The sequence below is a fragment of the Schistocerca piceifrons genome, chromosome 9, assembly GCF_021461385.2.
Source record: "Schistocerca piceifrons isolate TAMUIC-IGC-003096 chromosome 9, iqSchPice1.1, whole genome shotgun sequence".
In the NCBI taxonomy this organism is placed as follows: Eukaryota; Metazoa; Arthropoda; class Insecta; order Orthoptera; family Acrididae; genus Schistocerca; species Schistocerca piceifrons.
This window is the reverse complement of record NC_060146.1, coordinates 101071132-101094614: the sequence shown is the minus strand read 5'-3', so window position 1 is coordinate 101094614 and position 23483 is coordinate 101071132. Positions and strand designations below refer to the sequence as shown.

General features: G+C 38.7%; 1 protein-coding gene across 3 annotated transcripts in view; it reads right to left on the bottom strand.

Annotated features, from left to right (window-relative positions):
• LOC124717138 overlaps positions 1-23483 on the bottom strand; it is a 116312-nt gene that overhangs the window by 5943 nt on the left and 86886 nt on the right. For all 3 annotated transcript variants that reach the window (XM_047243881.1, XM_047243882.1, XM_047243884.1), the window contains 2 exons: positions 7842-7950; positions 1315-1406 (listed from right to left, as the gene is read on the bottom strand). In XM_047243881.1, the coding sequence (XP_047099837.1) occupies positions 1315-1406; positions 7842-7950 (201 nt within the window). The remainder of the gene's footprint in view (positions 1-1314; positions 1407-7841; positions 7951-23483) is intronic.

Sequence of the window (23483 nt, the reverse complement as noted above, 5' to 3'; positions counted from 1 at the left end):
TCTTCTGATATACTGTCACAGTCATTTTGCAATGTGTATGCTAAAGGAAGCAATGTATTTCTTGTCTAACTTGGAAAGCATGCCTATTGGAATTTAAAAGTAAATATTTAAGTGTTGCTCAAAACCTTTCTTGTAGCATTTCCAATAAAGATGGTTGAACATTATTGTGATGCTCACACACTGACTTAACGAAACAATTGATTAATCGTGCAGGTCTTCTCTACCTCTCCCACTAATCCAGCTAGCTTAGACTCCCAGGTTAATGAGCAACATTCAAGAAGTGATCAGGTGAAGGATTTGTAAATGACCTGATTACTGAATAAATTACGCTTCGCGAGGATTATTTCAAGTAAATATATGCAGTCATTCCACCTTAAATCTCTCCAGATGGTTACTCCTAAATATTTGATGGTTTTAGATCATTTCAGTGATTGATTTGTGATGACATAATTGAACATCATCACATCATTTTGCTTAATTGTATGAATTATGTTACACACAATTATGGCAAAAGATCAGCTGTCAGTCTTTACACAAATTGTATATCATCTTGAGGTCTTCCAGTATTTTCTGACAGGTTTTTAATAGTTAAAATCTATATGACACATGAATAGCCTCAGAGAATAACTTATCTATCAGGTGATGGAGATAATACATTTAGTATCTATTACCTACCCTAAACATTTCTGTAAATATTTCATCCCTTTCTGAGACGCTCCCTGTAGGAAAACGCCAGTTAGCCAGGCGTGCATTGCAGTGTGCTCTAGAGCAGAATACCCATTGTCCTAAAAACTCAGTCACCAGTTGCCAGTGCAGCAATCAACATCCTGTTCAACAAGACTAACTGCAATATGGTCCTGCTTCTAGCATCAACAGACTGAAGGGTCATACTGAGACCCCACTGTTCACCGATGGCTTAGTAACTGTCATTGCCTCATACCACTAGCCAGACATCGGGGTCAGTGTCTGCTCTTCAACTGAAACCACCTTCACCACAAGCCACTGCTGGACTGGCTGTCAACACCACCCACTTACCATGCACAGAGTTTCTGCTAAACATGAAACCATAATCCAATGGTAAAATGAAAATACACATTGCTTAAAATAAGGATAGGACAGAAAAGATTAGAACTTTAAAGAATTCAATTATGTTCATTCACTCAGGCCACTGATTTTATTTATCAATTTATTTAACCTTTTACCATTCTGCAAATAGTATAGGACAAACCATACATACATTCCCTCCCATCCTCTCTGTCCGTTTCTCTCTCTCTCTCTCTCTCTCTCTCTCTCTCTCAAACATATATGTCATACCTGAGTACTCGCTGAGTTCCAAGGAAGCAAGCATTTCAGTGATGTTCAAAGTCATCAAGCATTCCTTGCGTTCTTTGCTCCATACATGCATTCTGCAAACAGTGATCAGTTTTATTAAAGTAATTTTTCTTAAGAACTTGTTTTGTTTAAACCATTTATGTAAACAAAGATTAACTTACATCTTAATTTTAAATACAAACATCAAATATGTTTAATCTACACTTATTTATGTCCAGATTAAAACATGAAATGCACTAAACATAAATGAATTATTAAAAAAAAAAACATATCAGATGGCTCCATTTATTTTTTTCATTTTGTGATTTTCAGCACATAGCAAGAACAACTGGTCCTCATTAAAGTGGACCTGTTAGTATGTAAATGCCTTATATATGAACTATGTTTTTTTGTCCTTAAACTGTAATAACATAACACGGCTAGTACGTTGTAAGAGTGGTCCATGGAAGAATAAAACTTCCACTCCTACTACTAGGAGAAAAGTAAGAGGTGACAGAGGCAAAAAGGGCAAACTTTTTGTCGTAAGGTGAAAAGGAGAACTAAAGGCTTCAATAGGATACTGAATAACAGTTTGTTATCACTACCACCGAAAACTGGCCAATTGTCAACAGTTTGGATGTGTGGGGAAAAAAGAGCCAGGGAATCAGAATGAATGTACAGAGAAATGTTCATTATTATGGACAGAAACTCAAGGAAAGTTTGGCTGTTAAAGCCACAGAGAGCCAAACAAGGTTTTCAACAAAGAACTGTTTGAACAGTAGAATGTTAGGAGGAGATGTTGGACCATTTGAGAGAAGTTTCACCAATAGCAAGTACCTGTGAACTTGCCTGTGAAGGCAAACTTCAGAGAACTGTTCAAGTGCAGACCCAAAGGAGAGAGGGGCACTGCCCTTCTCTAAACCCTCCCCCCCCCCCCCCACCCCCACCCTCCTCTGCCCCAACCCCAGCCAAAAAATCTTAGTAGAAGTGTTTGCTTATATTTTCATATACTATCAATTTTCATCATATTCCACCTGCAACTTTCAAGTAAAGTACTTCTGAAATGGCAAGCAATTCTAGAAATTACAAGCATCATTTAACACTTATTCAGTAAACTTGCACAAAGGCCTGTCCATGTGAATGTACCATTTCAAGCAGGTAGATGCAAAAATTCATAGGCCAACTGTATACCTGTGGTCAACAATAAATCTGACACAGTTTGTGAGTCTAGAGGTAGAACCAGCAAAGATGCAGTTGAGTATGGAAAGACAGAAAGGGAGGACCCTCCATGAAGAAAAAATTAAACACAACTAGCAAAACTGTCTTCCCAAATGCAAGCAGACAAAAAAAGTGTGTCCCTCTTTTACGCACTCACACAGGCATAGTGCTTGGACTTGTTTTTGTAATCATAGTGCTAAGTTAAAAACTGATAACAGTGAATGCACATTTCATCTTTATAGTGTATAAATTTTGGTGTTGCCAGTGTTGTGAGAGGTTGTTGTTACTATAGTTCTTAAACTAACTGCAAGATACAAGTACTTGTCAAATTTTTGGATGACTGTTTTTTAAATGCTATATTTCTCTGAGCTCCAGTTTTTTAGATGTTATTCTAAAATGATGTACCAAGCACTGATGTAAACAAAATTTTATTGTTATATTAAAAAATTTATATATTTTATTGTAAACAAACATTTTATTATTATATGTAAGTATTTTAGATATTTTAATCTTCTTCTTTTTCTTTTTCCTGCACATATGATAAATCAACATGTGGTAAGCACGTTATTCTGGATTTGGCATATTAGTGGTGGAGGGTGGCCGGATGTACTTCCTGTTGCCACCCCTTCCTCCCTGGGATGGAATGTGTGTACCACATTTATCTGATTCTAATGTTATTCCATGTGGAAGTTTGAGATTGTTTTCAAAATGTTTGCAAATCGTGTAATGGAGGTGGTATTCACTGAGGGGTATTCACCCAACTGGATGAGGAAAACTGCGTAAAACCACATCCAGGCTGGCTAGCACACTGGTTCTTATCATTAATGTGACGGGTGGATTTGATCCAGGGCCAGTGCACCTCCCAGATTTCCAGAAGAAGTGGCATACTAGTGTGTGCAGCATACTAATGCATGCAGTTATCCAGGCTCATCACTTTATATATTTTAATGCTATTATTTTTAAGATCGTAGGCAACTGTGCCACACTGAAAATGGGACCCCACCTCCCCTACAGAACCAAATGCTGGATCATGTCTGATACAGTAGGAGGACAGCAATTATCCTCCAGTTTGTGGAAACAATGAGACCAAATGATTTTGAACCCAGAATTCTGTCAAAGGATTATCCAGTGCAATTTGCAGTTCCATGCCTCTTACAGTTTATACTGTTCACATATAAGGTATCTTTCAACTGTGATGCTTGTTTTTAATTGTTGCAAATTCATGTTTAATGTCAGAAAAACCATACATCATGTTTGCTTCAGATCTCTACCAACAGTTCTTGGTCAAATAAATTGAAGAATTCACTTTCTTGATCTAATTTTGATTTATTTAAAGATATTATCAAAATCATGTTTACAGCCATAAAAAAGAGCAACAGTGGACAATATGCATGCCTTCGTTTACAACAGTGTGTCGCTGCTCTTTTTAAGATCTAATGACGGCTGTAATCCAAAATCGCAAATCTGTTTAAGTAAATCAAAATGTAACAAAGGCTGTGGAATATTTAGTTTATGTAGACATTCAGGCCAAGCCTACTTGTACTGTGTATCATACAGCACGCTGCCTTGTGTGACAGGAAGGTGAGCTGCACCCACATCAAACTTTTGCGGCAGATCCACAACTGTGGACTGATATACCAGCCAGCAGGAGTGCAACTTTTAAGCAATTTTCCACACTCTTTTAGGCAAATGCCAGGCTGGCCCCCAAATTCCACCTCAGCGCATATGGTATGCAAACATTTAAAATACAATGACACACAGAACAAAGTTTATATGATTAACAGATAGACTAGACACACAAACTTCCCTCCCTCACGTTACCATGATGATTAAGGCGTCAGAAAGGCCATCCTGCCACAAGTTAAATAATATAACGAAATTTGCCAAATCTCAAAAACGTGGACCCTGTAAAAGAGAGCTTAAATGTTAGGCAAAAGAAAGAAAGTAAGGTCACTAGTCTCCTCCAAAGGTCCAAGTGACCATATTTGGTAATTCTCTAGAAGCTTGTTTACTGGAATTCTATAAATCAAATAATAGAGCCTCAAATGAATCTCTCAGTGTGCAAGGATGTGTGTACTGTTCTTAAACTTCCTCACACACTCAAAATGTGTTGTGGGGTGAGACTCAAACCCACAATTTTGCTGTTTGTGGGAAATGTTCTTACCAACTAAGCTATTCAGCCACAACCTATGGTGGGTTCAGCATAACAGAACCTTATTTGCTACCATCCAACTTCAGTGGTGCATATTACTTTGTGTATGTTTGAAACGTGCTGCCACAGTGTCCAAGATTGTATCTCTTGTTCGCATATGGTCAGTTGTAAAGGAAGTGGCTGGTCAGCAGCACAAGGTCAACAATATAAAGTAAGTTCTTAGTAAACATATTTCTGTTACTGATAAATCAGATATATGTACAGTATTTATCAATCATTTTTTGAGCATATATGTACAGTATTTATCAATCATTTTTTGAGCATTGCTGGTGAATTAAATAAACATTTAAGTTTCTACAGAGAATCATGTAACTCTCTTGGCAAATGCCTTTCTGAGATTGATGTCTGAAATACTCCTCTGTGATACAGGCAAGGGAGAGCATTTGGATCAGACTTCCTTAACTCTTGTGCAGGAAGGTGTGCGGTATACCGCTGCATCCATTTTCAATAAGCTATCACTAGAATTCAAAAATCTTAGTAGTAATCCACGTGCTTTCAAACTGAAACTGAAGAGTTTCCTCATGAGTCACTCCTCCAATTCTGTCAAGGAGTTCCTTGAAAAAAGTAAGCTGATTTTTGTTGTATTGTTGATTATGTTTAAGCAAACTTATGGCTTGACTTTTTTTGAGTTCATAAACATTTTATTTTTGTCTGTTATTACTTTTATGTTGTTCCATGACCTTGGACATTTGCTCCTCAGGTTGTTCCTACAGAACTTGACGTTTAAATAAATAAATAAATAAAAAGACAGGTGCAGCCTTGAGATGATGTTGCACTCAACCATTTTGGTATTAATGTCTATAAGCACCTAAGCATCATGAATGAATGACTGTTTGAATATTGTTAGAGAAAGTCCCACAAAGTAGATCCACTTGAACATTAGTGCAGCAATACTGTATGCTGTCTGGACTGTATCTTTCACTGTGAAAAACCCTCAAAAGTGAGATGTATATTACATTCTTTCACATTATGCCTACATGTTTGGCATCTACAGATAACGACCACCCACTCAGTTTTGACTTAGCATTATTTATGGCTAGATATCCTTCCTGTTTTCTAAAGATATACAATTCACACTCTTAGTTTAAAATGTTCTAAGCTAACGTCTTGGGAATGTTTTTTCATTGCTTGTATATCAAGCTGGTTTCCACTTCTAAAATCTTGTATGTCAGTGCAGTTCTTCTTTTAATATTCATCACTGTGTACAAGGTGACACTGTAGTAAAGGGGGTTCAATTCACATTCTGGAAGAGTGAAATTGATTTAAATTCCCATCCAGCTTTGGCTTTTCATTTTTTTCACTATATCAGCTAAGGCAAATGGTGGGAAGGCTGCCCTATAAAGTGTAGTAGGTGGAATTGTGGCTTAGCCAGGAGATTCTGGCTGATGAGCTGAGGGTGTCAATGGTAAGACAACAACAGCAATACATGAACAACAACAGAATGACAAATCTGGTATGATAACCAAATTGGGAGCCTTAGACATAGCAATATCAAGAACAAAATAATCCTGTGTATAATTAACAAAAAAGTGTAGTCAGAACATGACTGAGGTCCAGGCTCCTGCGCTGTGAGCCACATAGCTCAACCGCAGATGCCGATAGGTTGGCATCTGGGGCGAGGCCCATGCCTAGCACTGAGGTGGCAACAGCAGTGCTCACAAATGTTATGAACACTGCTTAGTCACTGTTGTTCTAGTGGGATTTCGAACTTCTCAAGTGGGAATACCAGAGAAAGGACATGGCCAATTTCCTTCCCTGTTCATGTCCAGTTCAGTCTAGTTCCCCAGCTCTAATGATACTTCATGAGAAACTAAATCATGTTCTTACTTCTTTTTATTTATTTATCCAACTGTAGACAATATGCATTATGTGAATGTTATCTGAATGTGTACATTAATTAAATATACTCAAATAAACAGTTTAATTAAACATGAATACCTACTTACAATTTTTCATATATTGTGTTAACTGTTTGTGGAAGCGTGTCTCTCTATTCTGTTGTAAATTTTGTAAACTGTCTCTTGATCATATTGTAAGCTACTGTCATGGAACACACTCCACCATCACTGAGACCATGCTATCTTATGTGACTGGTGAATTAATGTAGAAATTTCATGTAATGTATTTAATTTAATACAGATGCTTCATAAATTCATCATTTCCACAGAAATTGTTGACTATCAGCCTGTGGTCAGGTTCTTTTTTGAACTTGTGTAAACCTGAAATCTGCTCAAGTCTTTGAAGCAAAGCATGGAATAAAAGTTATGGTAGATGTAGCACACTTTCCTTACGTAGAGCTATTCTGCGTATTTCCCTGTGAAACTTTGTTTTGTGTCTCATACTTATGAACATTACTAATACTCCTGAAATTTCCAATTGTACTTATTCTAAACACTAACTGAGGGTCATAATGATGTCACTTAATAGAGCATGTAATTTTAGATGGCGGACTTCTTAAGTAATAAAACCCAGTACATTGTCCTTGGTGGCAAGTGTTCATAAGAGACAAGGGTATCATCAGGAATGCTTCAGGGAAGTTTGAAATGACTACTCTTATTACTGACAGGTAGAGCCAGCAGCAAATTGCAGCTGTTTGCTGCTGATGCTGTGGTGTACAGGTTGAGTGACTACAGGAGGAAACAAGATAAATTAGACAAAATTTCTACCTGGTATGACAGATGGCAGCTTGCTCTTTATGTAGAAAAAGTAACTTAAAACACATGAGTAGGAAAAACAATCCCATAATGTTTGAATACAGCATAAAGACTGCACTGTTTGACACAGTCATTTTGCATAAAGACTACAAAGATAAGATAAGAGAAATTAGGGCTCGTACTGAGGCATATAGATAGTCACTTTTTCCTTGCTCTTTTTGCATGTGGAGTAGGAAAGGAAATGACTAGTAATGGCACAAGATACCCTCCACCATGCACCATATACAATGGCTTGCAGAGTATGTACAAAGATTTATTGTAGATAGCTATAGCTGTGAAACAAGAGACACCACAAAACATTTAGTATTGAAATGTTAATTTACTTAAAATCTGACTTGAACAGAAAAATGAACACACTGCCTATGCTACAGTAATGTGGGAATAACCTGTCACAGAGGCATCTTCTCACTGACGTGTTGGTGCTGTCTGGCTCACACACCATGCGGTGATCATTGCACTGCACGTCAAAGAAACATGTCTCACCGTAGCTTCTTACTGCAAAAAAGAACATATAACTTTAAAAGAAAAAAACATGTAATGCATTTAAAATATTTTGTTTGTCTCTATCACCTTCTGATGTTAACTCTTTCTCATGCAGTCATTTAAAATAAATCATATCATAAACACTGAAACCTCATGTTTTTACAATTAGCACATCCATGCAGAATGCACATCAGAGGAGAGCAATTCCAGCATAACCATGTATAGTGTAAAAATCAGTGAAATATATTTTGCAGATAAAGGTACTGAATATCCATTCTCTTACAGAATTTTGTTTCTTGTGCAACACACAAGGTCATTTTTACGAGAAGTACAATCCATATTTTTTTCAGTGAAACACAGTGCACAGGAGCTAACATCAAACAGTCAGTAAAAAAAAAAAAACACCCAACTACACTAAAATGATCTGTGTTATTCAAACACATGGAGGAACATACCAAATGAAGATCATTTACATTAACAGAAGTTTTTTTAATATTTTTAGGTGGAACAAAATAATGGTGTTTAGTTCCCTCATCATATAATGTAGAGTTACAGATCAATGCATTTGCCTAGAAAGCTAATATTAATGGCCCTAAAACCTTAGTTGTTGCAGTCAGCATATATTCATTTGATCAATCACAATTCCTATAGCTGAGTTTTATACTAGCTTTCAGTTTTTGCTGACTCACTTTAGAAGGATTTACATTACTTTTATTTTCATTTTACAAAAGTGGAACCCACACCTGTCACACATAAAATGAAATACTCACACAAAAGATTATGAGAGACATGCTGAGCAATGAAATTCAGATCACTGTAGCATAAAGCTAAAATTTAAACTGGTCTACACACTGTTAGAAAGATAAACACATAATATGAACATTAAAACTGCCTAAACAAATGTCTGGACCGTGCATTGGCTGTGTAATATTTACAGTGCACTCTTCTAGTTCAGTTGCTAGCACATCCCCTTCTGCCACAGTAGAAAATACAGAACTGCTTTGAAATGTGCCCTGTGTTGGTTCGGAAGTTTTAAACAGTCTCTAATTTCAATGTGATGGCAAGCCTTTGAGTCTACAAACAAGAAATGAGGGCGTTAACGTCACAACAGTTGGGATTCCTTCAATGAAATGTCAAACATTTCAACTTTGTTTGCTGGTGTTACATTTAGCGGCATGTCTGTATCATAAAAACTGAAGTGCTCCAAGTTGTTTGACTTCTAGTCAGGTGGAATGGCTGCAGACTTCGTGCAGCAGCACATACAGTTACCATTTGTCATTTTATATTCTGCCAGGAAGTGTGAAATTTATGTTATCCTTTTTGTCTTAGAAAACTATGCTGCATTGTAAGAAACAAGTTATCACCTACACTCTACATCCTTAAAAACCAAGTAACATTTTCAACTTTGTTACTGCTCACACAGAACAACTGAAAGATCATACCAGTACTCAAATGGATTCTCTAAATTACTTATTGCATTTTGTCTGTTAAAAACAAGTTTTTGAATGCCAACAATTATTTTAAAGTGCCTCATTTACTTTAAAAAAGCAAGTATACAGCAGTAAAAATTATTAAGCTTGGATTTTCTTGACCCCTGAAGTACTTTTTGTAGCAGTGCTGTACATATTAGGGGAGTATCATACTAGTTTCATTTATTTCTCACTGTTTAATGCCCACTTAGCAATGCAACCATCTAATACGTGACGACGGAGGACTTTGTCTGAAAGCTGATATTTACTAATAGTCTTCTTTCAAATCTGACAATCTGCCACTCAGTGTCTGCTCTGTGTGGTAAGTAGCAATCTAATTCATATTGTTTTTCCACCCTGAATTTTCCATTGTTCAGATGGAGTAGGAACTGAATGTATTCTGTACAGAAAATGGTTTAAGAAAGGTTCTGAAAAAGCTTGTCATATCATGAGCACAGCAAAATGAGTGGAAGCTTTAGGTCACTATAATGAGAACTGAACTGTGGGGTAAAATGGGATTCTGGGATTCAAACACTGACTCTTGCCATCCACAGACAATGTTGTTGAAAACTGAACTATCACAATACATAACTTGCCTTACAATTTTCATTTGGTAGTATCCGTACTAACATTCTAAACTCCTTAGATGCTACTACTAAATATCACACACACACACACATTTTTGGCTGGAACAATGGACAACGCTGTCCCGGAAGTAAAATAGTCCTAAACCTCAGTCTGCACTACTTGGTACAACATCCGTAAAAGACATTGTAACAAACTCTTCTTAAAATTGTGTGCCACAGCTTTTATAAAAGACATTTTGTTATAAATAGCCACCAAACACTGCTAAAAGTTTTCATTACTATTATTCTACAAGTAGTCTGAACCTTGTAGCCATCATCTGGGAGAACATTTAAATTTTTCATGGTTATTACAACACATCTAAATTTTATTTTGTGATCTATGACTGCACTGACAAATGATTACAGTGATAAATAAACGTGAGTCACATTTTAAAATTAGAGACATGTGGTGTTTGCCATGAAAAAGCTTAAAAGTTATGCCCTATGATGACCTCAAAAGTCATACTATTTTGCAGAATATTAAAAATAAAAACTCTTTGCAGCTTGTGGTGTTTATCTGCAACAAAATGACAATGATAAATTATGATATACTGTTAACAGGCAAAGACTATATTCTTTTTGCTACTGGGCACAGCTTATCCAGCAGTTGCTACATGACTATTGGTACATGGTGATACATACAGCCACAGGAAAGAAGGAACTTAATATTTAAAAAATGGCAAAAAATCATAGGATCATTACAAGAGTATGTATCATCTACACCCTAAAAAAAAGAGAGAATGCCAAGTAACTGTGATAACACCGCTATGCCTCTACAAAACAATGGAAGAATGGGATTTCTACCAGGGCCCCTGCCATACTTGCAAATGTGAAGGGGTTACAGTATGTTCGGTGCACAACACCGTGACCCTCCCTTTTGGCGGTTGGATGTGGTTGACCGTAACCTTGAAACCGAGTATGCCTGTCCCCACATTCCTTTGGAGTCCAGCATCAGGCCACTGTCACATGTGAATCCCCCACAAATTCACATGCTGCATAATTCAACCAGCCAACCAAAAGGAGACTCACATGAGGACATTTTCACCCTCTGTCGGGTGCAGATAATGCTTTCTCACACTAGTACGCATCATCTCTATGTTCTTCACAGTAATCACTTAACGTCTGATTTTGTTCAACCACATTGCATACCCTACGAGGCCTGGTAACAGCAGTAAACACAAACTGATGATGGAATGAACTTTTTTTGCCCATCTCATGAGAGCAGTAGGGAGGGGATTTCCAATTCCAGCATTTACCTAATGACCTAGGGAAACCTCTTGAAAACCTTGAAGATGGAGGAACATACCAAATGAAAATCATTTACATTAATAGAAGTTTTTTTAATATTTTTAGATGGAACAAAATAATGGTGTTTAGTTCCCTCATACTAGGTGTAAGATTTTTAGCAGCCTGCAGTTGTTATTTACTACAAAATGTCTCTTATGAAACCTGTGCCATACAACTTCAAGAAGATTTTATCATACTGTGTTTTATGAACAATCTACCACATGATTTTAAGAAGATTTTGTAATTGTTGTTTATGTCAGGTGTAAGTCATATGGTAGTTACAGTTGGTCAGTAGCGTTTGTGAGAGGTTGGCACATCAATGTAAGTGCCATAGCACATATCATGTTATTTACTGTTCCAGATAGCATGTTTGATATGGGATTGTTTATTCCTGTCAGGATTTTTGGCTGGATGGAAGTTACCATGTGAAAGAATTAATTGAAAGTTGTGGCATAAAATTTTTTTCAGACATTATGTATTTTCGGTTATTGGTGTTCACGTAACAAATGACATAATATACAAATAGTTTGCTACCCATAATTGACTGTTCCAACAGCCTTCATTATCCACATCATTCTTCGATCCCAACTAAACCATAATATTACGAGCAAAGTTGCTGTGCTGGGCTAGCAGACGGAGCACTAGCCCCAGCCTTAGAGGTCCTGTGTTAAATCCTGGGTTGGAGTGGGTATTTTTCCTTGTTCCTCTCCCTCTACGATGGCCCCAGATCCACTCAGCCTGCTGTCAGAATGGGTACTGGGGACTTTCCTGGGCATAAAAGGGGGTCAGCATAAGGGACCTGTCACTTTCCTCCTCCTAGTGCTGCAGCAAACAGTAAACTGCATTCCACTCTCTCTACAGTCAGGTCGATTGGGTGATCAAAGGCTTCCACCGCAGGCTTTCCTTTACTTATCATTAAAAGCAACACTGGCCCTGTAACTTATCTTAGAAGATAGGTTAAGGAAAGACCAACTTATGTTTATAGCATTTGTAGACTTAGAGACAACTTTTGACAGTGTTGACTGGAATACCCTTTTTGAAATTCTGAAGGTAGCAGGAATAAAGTACAGGGAGTGAAAGGCTATTTACAATTTATACAGCAACCGGGTGGCGTAATTGAGGGCTACAAAGCGAATCAGTGACTGAGAAGGGAGTGAGACAGAATTGTACCCTTTCACCAATGTTATTCATTCTGTACAATGAACAAGCACTATCGGAAACCAAAGAAAATTTTGGAATAGGAATTAAAGCTCATGGAGAAGAAATAAAAACTTTGAGGTTTGCCAATGACATCGTAAATAGCCTTTCACTTCCTGTACTTTATTCCTTGCTACCTTCAGAATTTCAAAAAGGGTATTCCAGTCAACATTGTCAAAAGTTGTCTCTAAGTCTACAAATGCTATAAACATAAGTTGGTCTTTCCTTAACCTATCTTCTAAGATAAGTTACAGGGCCAGACTTGGAACAGCCATTGAACAGAATGGACAGTATCTTGAAAGGATGACATAAGATGAACATCAACAAAAGAAAACCAATGATACCGGAATGTAGTCTACGTAAATCAGGCGATGCTGAGGGAACTAGATAAGGAAATGAGACACTTGTAGTGGATGAGTTTTGTTATTTGGGCAGCAGAATAGCTGACAATTGTCAAACTACAAATTCGAGAGGATATAAAATGTAGACTGGCAGTGGCAAGAAAAGCATTTTTGAAAAAAAGAAATTTTTAAACATCAAATATAGATTTAGGTGTTACAAAGTCTTTTCTGAAAGTATCTGCATGGATGTGAAATGTGGATGATGAACAGTTTAGGCCAGAAGAGAATAGAAGTATGTGAAATGTGGTGCTACAGAAGAATGCTGAAGATCAGACGGGTAGCTCACATACTGCTGAGGAGATACTGCATAAAACTGGGGAGAAAAGAAATTTGTGGCATAACCTGACTGGAAGATGGGATTGATTGATAGGTCACATTCTGAGACATCAAGGGATCACCAATTTAGTATTGGAAGGAAGTGTGGGGGGTAAAAATTGTAGAGGGAGACAAAGAGATGAATACAGTAAGCAAATTCAGAAGGATGTAAGTTGCAGTAATTATTTGGAGATGAAGAGGCTTGCACAGGATAGAGTAGCATGGAGAGCTGTATCAAACCAATCTTTTGTCTGAAAACTACAATAACAACAAAAACTAAGCCCAGGAAAGCAGGGAATTGTCACCCATAGTTTGGGATAGGATACAATAATGTCACAGTAGGAGAAGAGGATTAATGTACCATTGCCATTTCAGTGGGAACATTTCGCTATCCTAATATACAGCATGCCACTTCTCAGTGTAGAACATCAAGTTTTGAAGAAATGCTTCTAGAGTTATTCCTCAATCCATATTCAAGTAAACGAATAATGTTGCCAGACTCATTTAGTCGCTGTTTGTTCCATAGATTCAGTATGAAATGGACACTAGGAAGAAGGGAGGAAGTTTGGGGTTTCATGTTCTGTCAACAAGGTCTTTTGGGATAGCACTCAAGCTTGGATTGTGGAAGGATGAGAATCAACATCAGCCATGTTCTTTTTAAAGAAACCATCTTGCATTTTCTTTAAGAAATTTGAAGAGACCATATAAAACCTAAAACTGGATAAGCATATGGGGATTTGATTCTGCATTATCTTGAATGCAATTCCAATGTCTTAAACACTGTGTCACCTCCACGGGTACTATACCGAGAACCAGTTCCATAAAGCAGGTCAAAAGGTCTCCGTAACAATATTCCGTGGGATATTCATCACACAGTTAACAGCCTGTGACATTATTGAACAGAAACACATTTCCACTGCAAACAGAAATACATTCCACACAAATATCTTGTCAGGATAGTCTGTATGTGTAAATACATATAGCACCACACCACCCAAGAAAAGCTATACTCGTAAAGAGCTCCTGCCTACATAACAGACGTTAAAGTAACCTCTGGCGTGCCACAGGGGAGTGTTATGGGACCATTGCTTTTCACAATATATATAAATGACCTAGTAGATAGTGTCGGAAGTTCCATGCGGCTTTTCGCGGATGATGCTATAGTACACAGAGAAGTTGCAGCATTAGAAAATTGTAGCAAAATGCAGGAAGATCTGCAGCGGATAGGCACTTGGTGCAGGGAGTGGCAACTGACCCTTAACATAGACAAATGTAATGTATTGCGAATACATAGAAAGAAGGATCCTTTATTGTATGATTATATGATAGCGGAACAAACACTGGTAGCAGTTACTTCTGTAAAATCTCTGGGAGCGTGCGTGCGGAACAATTTGAAGTGGAATTATCATATAAAATTAGTTGTTTGTAAGGCAGGTGCCAGGTTGAGATTCATTGGGAGAGTCCTTAGAAAATGTAGTCCATCAACAAAGGAGGTGGCTTACAAAACACTCGTCCGACCCATACTTGAGTACTACTCATCAGTGTGGGATCCGTACGTACCAGGTCGGGTTGACGGAGGAGATAGAGAAGATCCAAAGAAGAGCGGCGCGTTTCGTCACAGGGTTATTTGGTAAGCGTGATAGCGTTACGGAGATGTTTAGCAAACTCAAGTGGCAGACTCTGCAAGAGAGGCGCTCTGCATCGCGGTGTAGCTTGCTCGCCAGGTTTCGAGAGGGTGCGTTTCTGGATGAGGTATCGAATATATTGCTTCCCCCTACTTATACCTCCCAAGGAGATCACGAATGTAAAATTAGAGAGATTAGAGCGCGCACGGAGGCTTTCAGACAGTCGTTCTTCCCGCGAACCGTACGCGACTGGAACAGGAAAGCGAGGTAATGACAGTGGAACGTAAAGTGCCCTCCGCCACACACCGTTGGGTGGCTTGCGGAGTATAAATGTAGATGTAGATGAACATCAAATGAGAAAATCCACACTAAAATTTTATGAAAATGGTGTAAACATTCAATATGCATATTCCAGATGCCAAAATTGCAAAGCTTATCATTATCAAACATTTGTATTGCACACACTGCCAAGAACTAAGCCCAAGTTTACACGACTTGTTTGCTTCACACTGATCTTCCATATTGTCAATTCTTGTCATGTCTGTTTCTCCTCAATACGCTAGTATACTGCAAGTTCTGCAGTGCTGCTAAGCAAACACATAAAAGGTAGCCCTGTAATTCTAATAATTTCTTTGTAACACTCTACTTCAATCAACTCTTTACCCTCATTCAGTGCTATAGCAATCACTCACTACAGAAAAGAGTAATTCAGTTTTGTGTGTCCAAACATTGGATTAAAACATTTTCAGATGAGCAACCACTGCACAAAGTTCATGTTGGCCATTTTGTTTGAAAAATAGCTATCTAATGAAACATATCAATCTACAATTAGAAGATCGACACATACTATTTAATATAACTCAAAAAGCAGGTGCTTTCTTCAAAGTAAGAGTTTTCCTTCTAATTTCCTAAGTTATGTTAAGTGGAACTTTATCGTCGACTCAGCGCACAGGTTAAATTTTTATAATTGTCTTGTTTGTTGCTGATGTAAATATTGACTCTGTTCATATTCCTGAACATTTTCCTTTGTGAGATGAACTGTGAAACAAAGTGGCTGGATTGGATTGGAGGGAAAGGAAACCATCATATAACAATATAGTCTGACCTCAAAATTAGCTGAGATTCACCTATTAGAAATTCATGGTGCTATGTATGCCACTTCAATTTCAGCTGCAAATCGATGCACACTCGGCTTGTGAAAAAATGAATGATTGCTTGAATTAAAAAGGGTAATGTCATTGATTGGCCTAGACTGTGACAGCAAGGATATTTACAAATGCAGAAAATACATTGGTATATGACTATGGCTATTTAAATGGAAATGCAGGCTTCTTATGTTCAAGTGTAATAAACACAGCTTCTTGACTGTGGAAATCCACACGAAACCAACTGTCAAACATTTTAATAGAATGAGTGTATGTGGTTTTCTTTCCAACACTCATCTTGCATCAAACTGACAAAGCCAAGATTTGTGATGGCGTGGAGAACATTCTTCATTCAATGGAATTTAGTCCAAGTAGCAGTGGAAAAATCACTGATAAGAGTTAATGCCAGGCACTTAATATTGGTTTGGGGAGTGTGAATGTAGAAAATACTTTTTAAAGTCTCCTCTGTCATCTGACAAATTTTCCCGAGTTTTACCTTCCAGTTTTAATTTTTACTGTGATCAGTATTAAACATGGCACAAATGTATATATCAAGCCACACTAAAGATCCCTCTCTTATCAGAACCTCTCTTTCACATTCAGATTTACTGACTTTGCCAAATCACAACCAAATTGTTGCTTTTCAACACGAGTCTGTCATCATAACCAAGATTCCAGAGGGAGGGATGGGGGGAAAGAGCCAGGGTGTCTCTATTACACTCTAGCCAAATTATTGTGCAACTTGATATATGCCATGTATACATGTGGCATGTAGCACACAAACAGGTTTTGAGGTTTTGCATCACAATGAGTGTGGGCAGCACCATTAAGAAAAAAATAGTTGCCAGGTGAGTGGGTAGCTGAAGTGACTGTGACAGCACAAGTTCTGTTAACTGGTAAATCAACATTTACGCATGATGGGATCAATGACAACAGCATGTCTAATACATGTGCAGTTCAAAATCCCAATACTACTGTGGGCAATCCTTTTTGAGACATTTCTCACTTGTGGCATGGTACAGTTGATATTCTGCTCATTGACTCCAGGTACTGTAGGTAATTGTCTTACCAGAAAACACTGTCTGCAGTTCCTGCAAAATCTGTTGTTGGACTACTTATACACTTTGACTGGCACCACATTCACACAGTAATTAGGGAATGACATTTATGCCAGGATAACACACTTCAGCACCACTTCAAAATGTTAGCAGAATAAATTAAATATTGTACCACAGAGAATGTCATCATTTCGTACTTAGACATGTCCTCATACAAGTTTTAGAGTGTAGAGACCACAGAATGCAGCCCCTGAACACCCCTTAAGCCATTGGTATAGTACCTCAGTTGCAGCAGTTTTGTTACATAGCCACCAAGGGCACAATTAAAGGTGGTGGTGTTTATGGGCTGGGTTACAAATTAAAGCCCTTACGCAAAAATTTGCTCTTGTTTACAAGCTTGTGTACTGGGTTGAAGGAGAATATAGATCGCACCCTTGTTTTTGATTCATCATTCCTTTACTTGAACTGCAAATTACACTGAAAGTCGCTGTCACACTTTTGAGCATGAGTTGTAAAGGGAAATTGAAAGTAAACCATATAACACCCTGTTATCATATTATCACTTGTACCACTTCCATTTCTGCTAGTTTCAAAAATACTTATACACTATTTCATAAAACACTGTGAATACAGAATATACTTATATACTGGCACAGCTTGTCTACATCTTGAGTGTCAACGTTGTCCATTCATTAGAGGACCCTAAGCATAATGAAATAATTGCCAGAAATTAATATTTAGTTTCATTTCATAGCAATAACTGAAGCTTATAGTCAATAGTAATTGTAGGAAGTTTGGCACTGTGGTAACTTACTGCACTGGATAATCCATTGACAAAATGGAAGTCTACGTACAAGTAATTCGGTCCCATTATTTGTACACACTGTGCATTGCAAACGTGTAAATGCTGCTCCACCACCGTCCATAACTGAAGGATTGAATACTGCTTGACATTGTCTGCTTTGCCAACTGAAATCCAAATTGTCACCTTTCAACCTAACCTAGAGCTCAAACCACAGCCGTATCAGTATGTCATGACAACTAAAATTTCAAAAACGTAATTTAGACCAAAAAGAAATAACGTCAGCGTTTTTTCTCTTGCCGTCTGCACACACATAATGCTTCATGCCACATCATCATTACGTCAAGCGACCAAACTTACATCCGGTATCGGTATGTTCAATTGCCACCTTTCTCCCTCGACACTGTATTCTTCAATGTGTAAATTTCATGGGTACGTTAACGAGGGCATATTGATGATTCTTCTCATACACGATCTAACAGTATCTCTTCCAATTGTACTGTGCAAAAATTTACTTGTCAAGAACTTTGTTCAGCTCTATGTGGCTCGTGGCTTGAATGAGCGTTCACAGCGATAAATTGTTTCCAAGTTAATACGCGCCTATTATGAAACTTTTCTCTGTGGACTCGCTTGTCTTCTCGACTACTACATTCTGCTGCACGATACATCAAATGTGTGTCTTCAGGTTGCTGTAACAACTTATTACTCCACCTTCGACTATCCGTCTGTGTAAATATTGATAAGACTTCATAAACCTCACAGAAAATTTTGCAGTGTTTACCTAGTTAACGCCACTGCATTGATAGATGCTAGTAGCCGTTAAACGGTATGTCAAAATCCATATGTTAAGTTATCTGACAGTGTGTTGCTTCTCAAAGACTGAGCCGGACGTGCTTGTAAGAAACTATGGTTGACGGCCACATTGATAACAAATTTGACAGTAGCGCCTGTACACTTGCATTTGTTAAACAAAAGCCAGTTACTTGCCAGATTTCGAAGATCAGGGACCTAACGAATGTCAGATTTTTTATTGCAATTTGTCTCTTTGTATCATGAGTTTCCACAATAGTGAAATCCAACATCAAAGAATTACGTGGAAATAACAAAAGACCTCAGCGCATTGTCAAATATTACACAGGAAGACGTAGAAGGAAAAAAATAAAATAAAATTCGACGCACGACACGCCGTTATCGGTTCAAGCGGCGCTGCGGCAAAACAATATGGTCCTTTAATAAGGTACTTCATTTATTGCTCCAAGTTTTTCCATACTAATGTCACTCAGTGTACGACGTCCAATTCAGGAAACAAATTTTATATCTTAGACATTGGACCTTGCCGTTGGTGGGGAGGCTTGCGTGCCTCAGCGATACAGATGGCCGTACCGTAGGTGCAACCACAACGGAGGGGTATCTGTTGAGAGGCCAGACAAACATGTGGTTCCTGAAGAGGGGCAGCAGCCTTTTCTGTAGTTGCAGGGGCAACAGTCTGGATGACTGACTGATCTGGCCTTGTAACATTAACCAAAACGGCCTTGCTGTGCTGGTACTGCGAACGGCTGAAAGCAAGGGGAAACTACAGCCGTATTTTTTCCCGAGGACATGCAGCTGTACTGTATGATTAAATGATGATGCCGTCCTCTTGGATAAAATATTCCGGAGGTAAAATAGTCCCCCATTCGGATCTCCGGGTGGGGACTACTCAAGAGGACGTCGTTATCAGGAGAAAGAAAACTGGCGTTCTATGGATCGGAGCGTGCAATGTCAGATCCCTTAATCGGGCAGGTAGGTTAGAAAATTTAAAAAGGGAAATGGATAGGTTAAAGTTAGATATAGTGGGAATTAGTGAAGTTCGGTGGCAGGAGGAACAAGACTTTTGGTCAGGTGAATACAGGGCTATAAATACAAAATCAAATAGGAGTAATGCAGGAGTAGGTTTAATAATGAATAAAAAAATAGGAGTGCGGGTTAGCTACTACAAACAGCATAGTGAACGCATTATTGTGGCCAAGATAGACACAAAGCCCATGCCTACTACAGTAGTACAAGTTTATATGCCAACTAGCTCTGCAGATGATGAAGAAATAGATGAAATGTATGACAAGATAAAAGAAATTATTCAGGTAGTGAAGGGAAGCGAAAATTTAATAGTCATGGGTGACTGGAATTCGTCAGTAGGAAAAGGGAGAGAAGGAAACATAGTAGGTGAATATGGATTGGGGGGAAGAAATGAAAGAGGAAGCCGCCTTGTAGAATTTTGCACAGAGCATAACTTAATCATAGCTAACACCTGGTTCAAGAATCATAAAAGAAGGTTGTATACCTGGAAGGATCCTGGAGATACTAAAAGGTATCAGATAGATTATATAATGGTAAGACAGAGATTTAGGAACCAGGTTTTAAATTGTAAGACATTTCCAGGGGCAGATGTGGATTCTGACCACAATCTATTGGTTATGAACTGCAGATTGAAACTGAAGAAACTGCAAAAAGGTGGGAATTTAAGGAGATGGGACCTGGATAAACTGAAAGAACCAGAGGTTGTAGAGAATTTCAGGGAGAGCATAAGGGAACAATTGACAGGAATGGGGGAAGGAAATACAGCAGAAGAAGAATGGGTAGCTCTGAGGGATGAAGTTGTGAAGGCAGCAGACGATCAAGTAGGTAAAAAGACGAGGGCTAATAGAAATCCTTGGGTAACAGAAGAAATATTGAATTTAATTGATGAAAGGAGAAAATATAAAAATGCAGTAAATGAAGCAGGCAAAAAGGAATACAAACGTCTCAAAAATGAGATCGACAGGAAGTGCAAAATGGCTAAGCAGCAATGGCTAGAGGACAAATGTAAGGATGTAGAGGCTTGTCTCACTAGGGGTAAGATAGATACTGCCTACAGGAAAATTAGAGAGACCTTTGGAGAGAAGAGAACCACTTGTATGAATACCAAGAGCTCAGATGGCAACCCAGTTCTAAGCAAAGAAGGGAAGACAGAAAGGTGGAAGAAGTATATAGAGGGTTTATACAAGGGCGATGCACTTGAGGACAATATTATGGAAATGGAAGAGGATGTAGATGAAGACGAAATGGGAGATAAGATACTGCGTGAAGAGTTTGACAGAGCACTGAAAGACCTGAGTCGAAACAAGGCCCCGGGTGTAGACAACATTCCATTAGAACTACTGATGGCCTTGGGAGAGCCAGTCATGACAAAACTCTACCATCTGGTGAGCAAGATGTATGAGACAGGCGAAATACCCTCAGACTTCAAGAAGAATATAATAATTCCAATCCCAAAGAAAGCAGGTGTTGACAGATGTGAAAATTACCGAACTATCAGTTTAATAAGTCACAGCTGCAAAATACTAACACGAATTCTTTACAGACGAATGGAAAAATTGGTAGAAGCGGACCTCAGGGAAGATCAGTTTGGATTCCGTAGAAATGTTGGAACACGTGAGGCAATACTAACCTTACGACTTATCTTAGAAGAAAGATTAAGAAAAGGCAAACCTACGTTTCTAGCATTTGTAGACTTAGAGAAAGCTTTTGACAATGTTAACTGGAATACTCTCTTTCAAATTCTGAAGGTGGCAGGGGTAAAATACAGGGAGCGAAAGGCTATTTACAATTTGTACAGAAACCAGATGGCAGTTATAACAGTCGAGGGGCATGAAAGGGAAGCAGTGGTTGGGAAAGGAGTGAGACAGGGTTGTAGCCTCTCCCCGATGTTATTCAATCTGTATATTGAGCAAGCAGTAAAGGAAACGAAAGAAAAATTCGGAGTAGGTATAAAAATTCATGGAGAAGAAGTAAAAACTTTGAGGTTCGCCGATGACATCGTAATTCTGTCAGAGACAGCAAAGGACTTGGAAGAGCAGTTGAACGGAATGGACAGTGTCTTGAAAGGAGGATATAAGATGAATATCAACAAAAGCAAAACTAGGATAATGGAATGTAGTCAAATTAAATCGGGTGATGCTGAGGGAATTAGATTAGGAAATGAGACACTTAAAGTAGTAAAGGAGTTTTGCTATTTAGGGAGTAAAATAACTGATGATGGTCGAAGTAGAGAGGATATAAAATGTAGACTGGCAATGGCAAGGAAATCGTTTCTGAAGAAGAAAAATTTGTTAACATCGAGTATAGATTTAAGTGTCAGGAAGTCGTTTCTGAAAGTATTTGTATGGAGTGTAGCCATGTATGGAAGTGAAACATGGACAATAACTAGTTTGGACAAGAAGAGAATAGAAGCTTTCGAAATGTGGTGCTACAGAAGAATGCTGAAGATAAGGTGGGTAGATCACGTAACTAATGAGGAGGTATTGAATAGGATTGGGGAGAAGATGAGTTTGTGGCACAACTTGACAAGAAGAAGGGATCGGTTGGTAGGACATGTTTTGAGGCATCAAGGGATCACAAATTTAGCATTGGAGGGCAGCGTGGAGGGTAAAAATCGTAGAGGGAGACCAAGAGATGAATACACTAAGCAGATTCAGAAGGATGTAGGTTGCAGTAAGTACTGGGAGATGAAGGAGCTTGCACAGGATAGAGTAGCATGGAGAGCTGCATCAAACCAGTCTCAGGACTGAAGACCACAACAACAACACAGACATTTCTTTTCGATCGACATACATTCAAACAATAGACAATCGTTGAAAAACTGGAACACATTTTCGCCTAACTGTCTTTGTCAATGTAAGATCGAAGTAATTCTAACAAGTTATTACAGGTTTGACTGTGTTCGGAGGAAGTTGATGTAACTATCAGATTCTGAGAGTAACATGTTCTTTAGATGTTCATGGATACACCTATCTCTCAATTTCAGCTATTCCCTGGACCAGTGTCTTGTCTCCTCTTTCTTCTTCATACACAGTCTTGGATACACCACAGTCTAACATAACAGTCGCGACACTTCGCCTCGATTTTGTTGCCTTCAGCGCCAGCAGCGCTCCAAGCGGCCGGTAGGTTGAACTGTGAGTTCGGCGCGATCGTGAAAGCGAATAGTGATTGTTTATTTTGATTTATACAATGGTTTTTACCATCGGGAGCATTTGTAGCGCAATTAATTGCAGCAGCAATAGGCAGAAGACACCACAGTCGTCTTTTTTAGGTTTCCTAAGGATCCTGAGAGGTATATACCATCATGTTACTAAACTGTATCGTCAGGATTCACTTGCAAATGTATGTGTATAAATGATGAATGTTTCGTTTTAGGAGCAACTTGGAATCCATCCTTTCCCGGCGCATCCATCTCCACCTCCACCAAAACCACCTCCTCCCAAACACCCAATGTGGCTTTCGACCTTCCTTCTCTGCTGATGACCAACTCCTCCGCCTCACTCATCTCCTCTCCCTCCAGCTTAACTCCCGTCGCTCCGCCATTTTTGTCTCACTTGACCTTGAAAAGGCCTACGACCGTGTCTGGCATCCCGGTCTCCTGTTTAAACTCCAAACCTACGCCCTTCCTATCAACTACATCCGTCTGGTGGCCTCCTTCCTCTCCCGCCGCCCCTCCTACGTTACCATCCATCATGCCAATTCCCGCACCTTCTACCCCTCTGCCGGTGTGCCCCAGGGCTCTGTCCTCTCCCCTCTCCTCTACCTCCTGTACACAGCAGATATG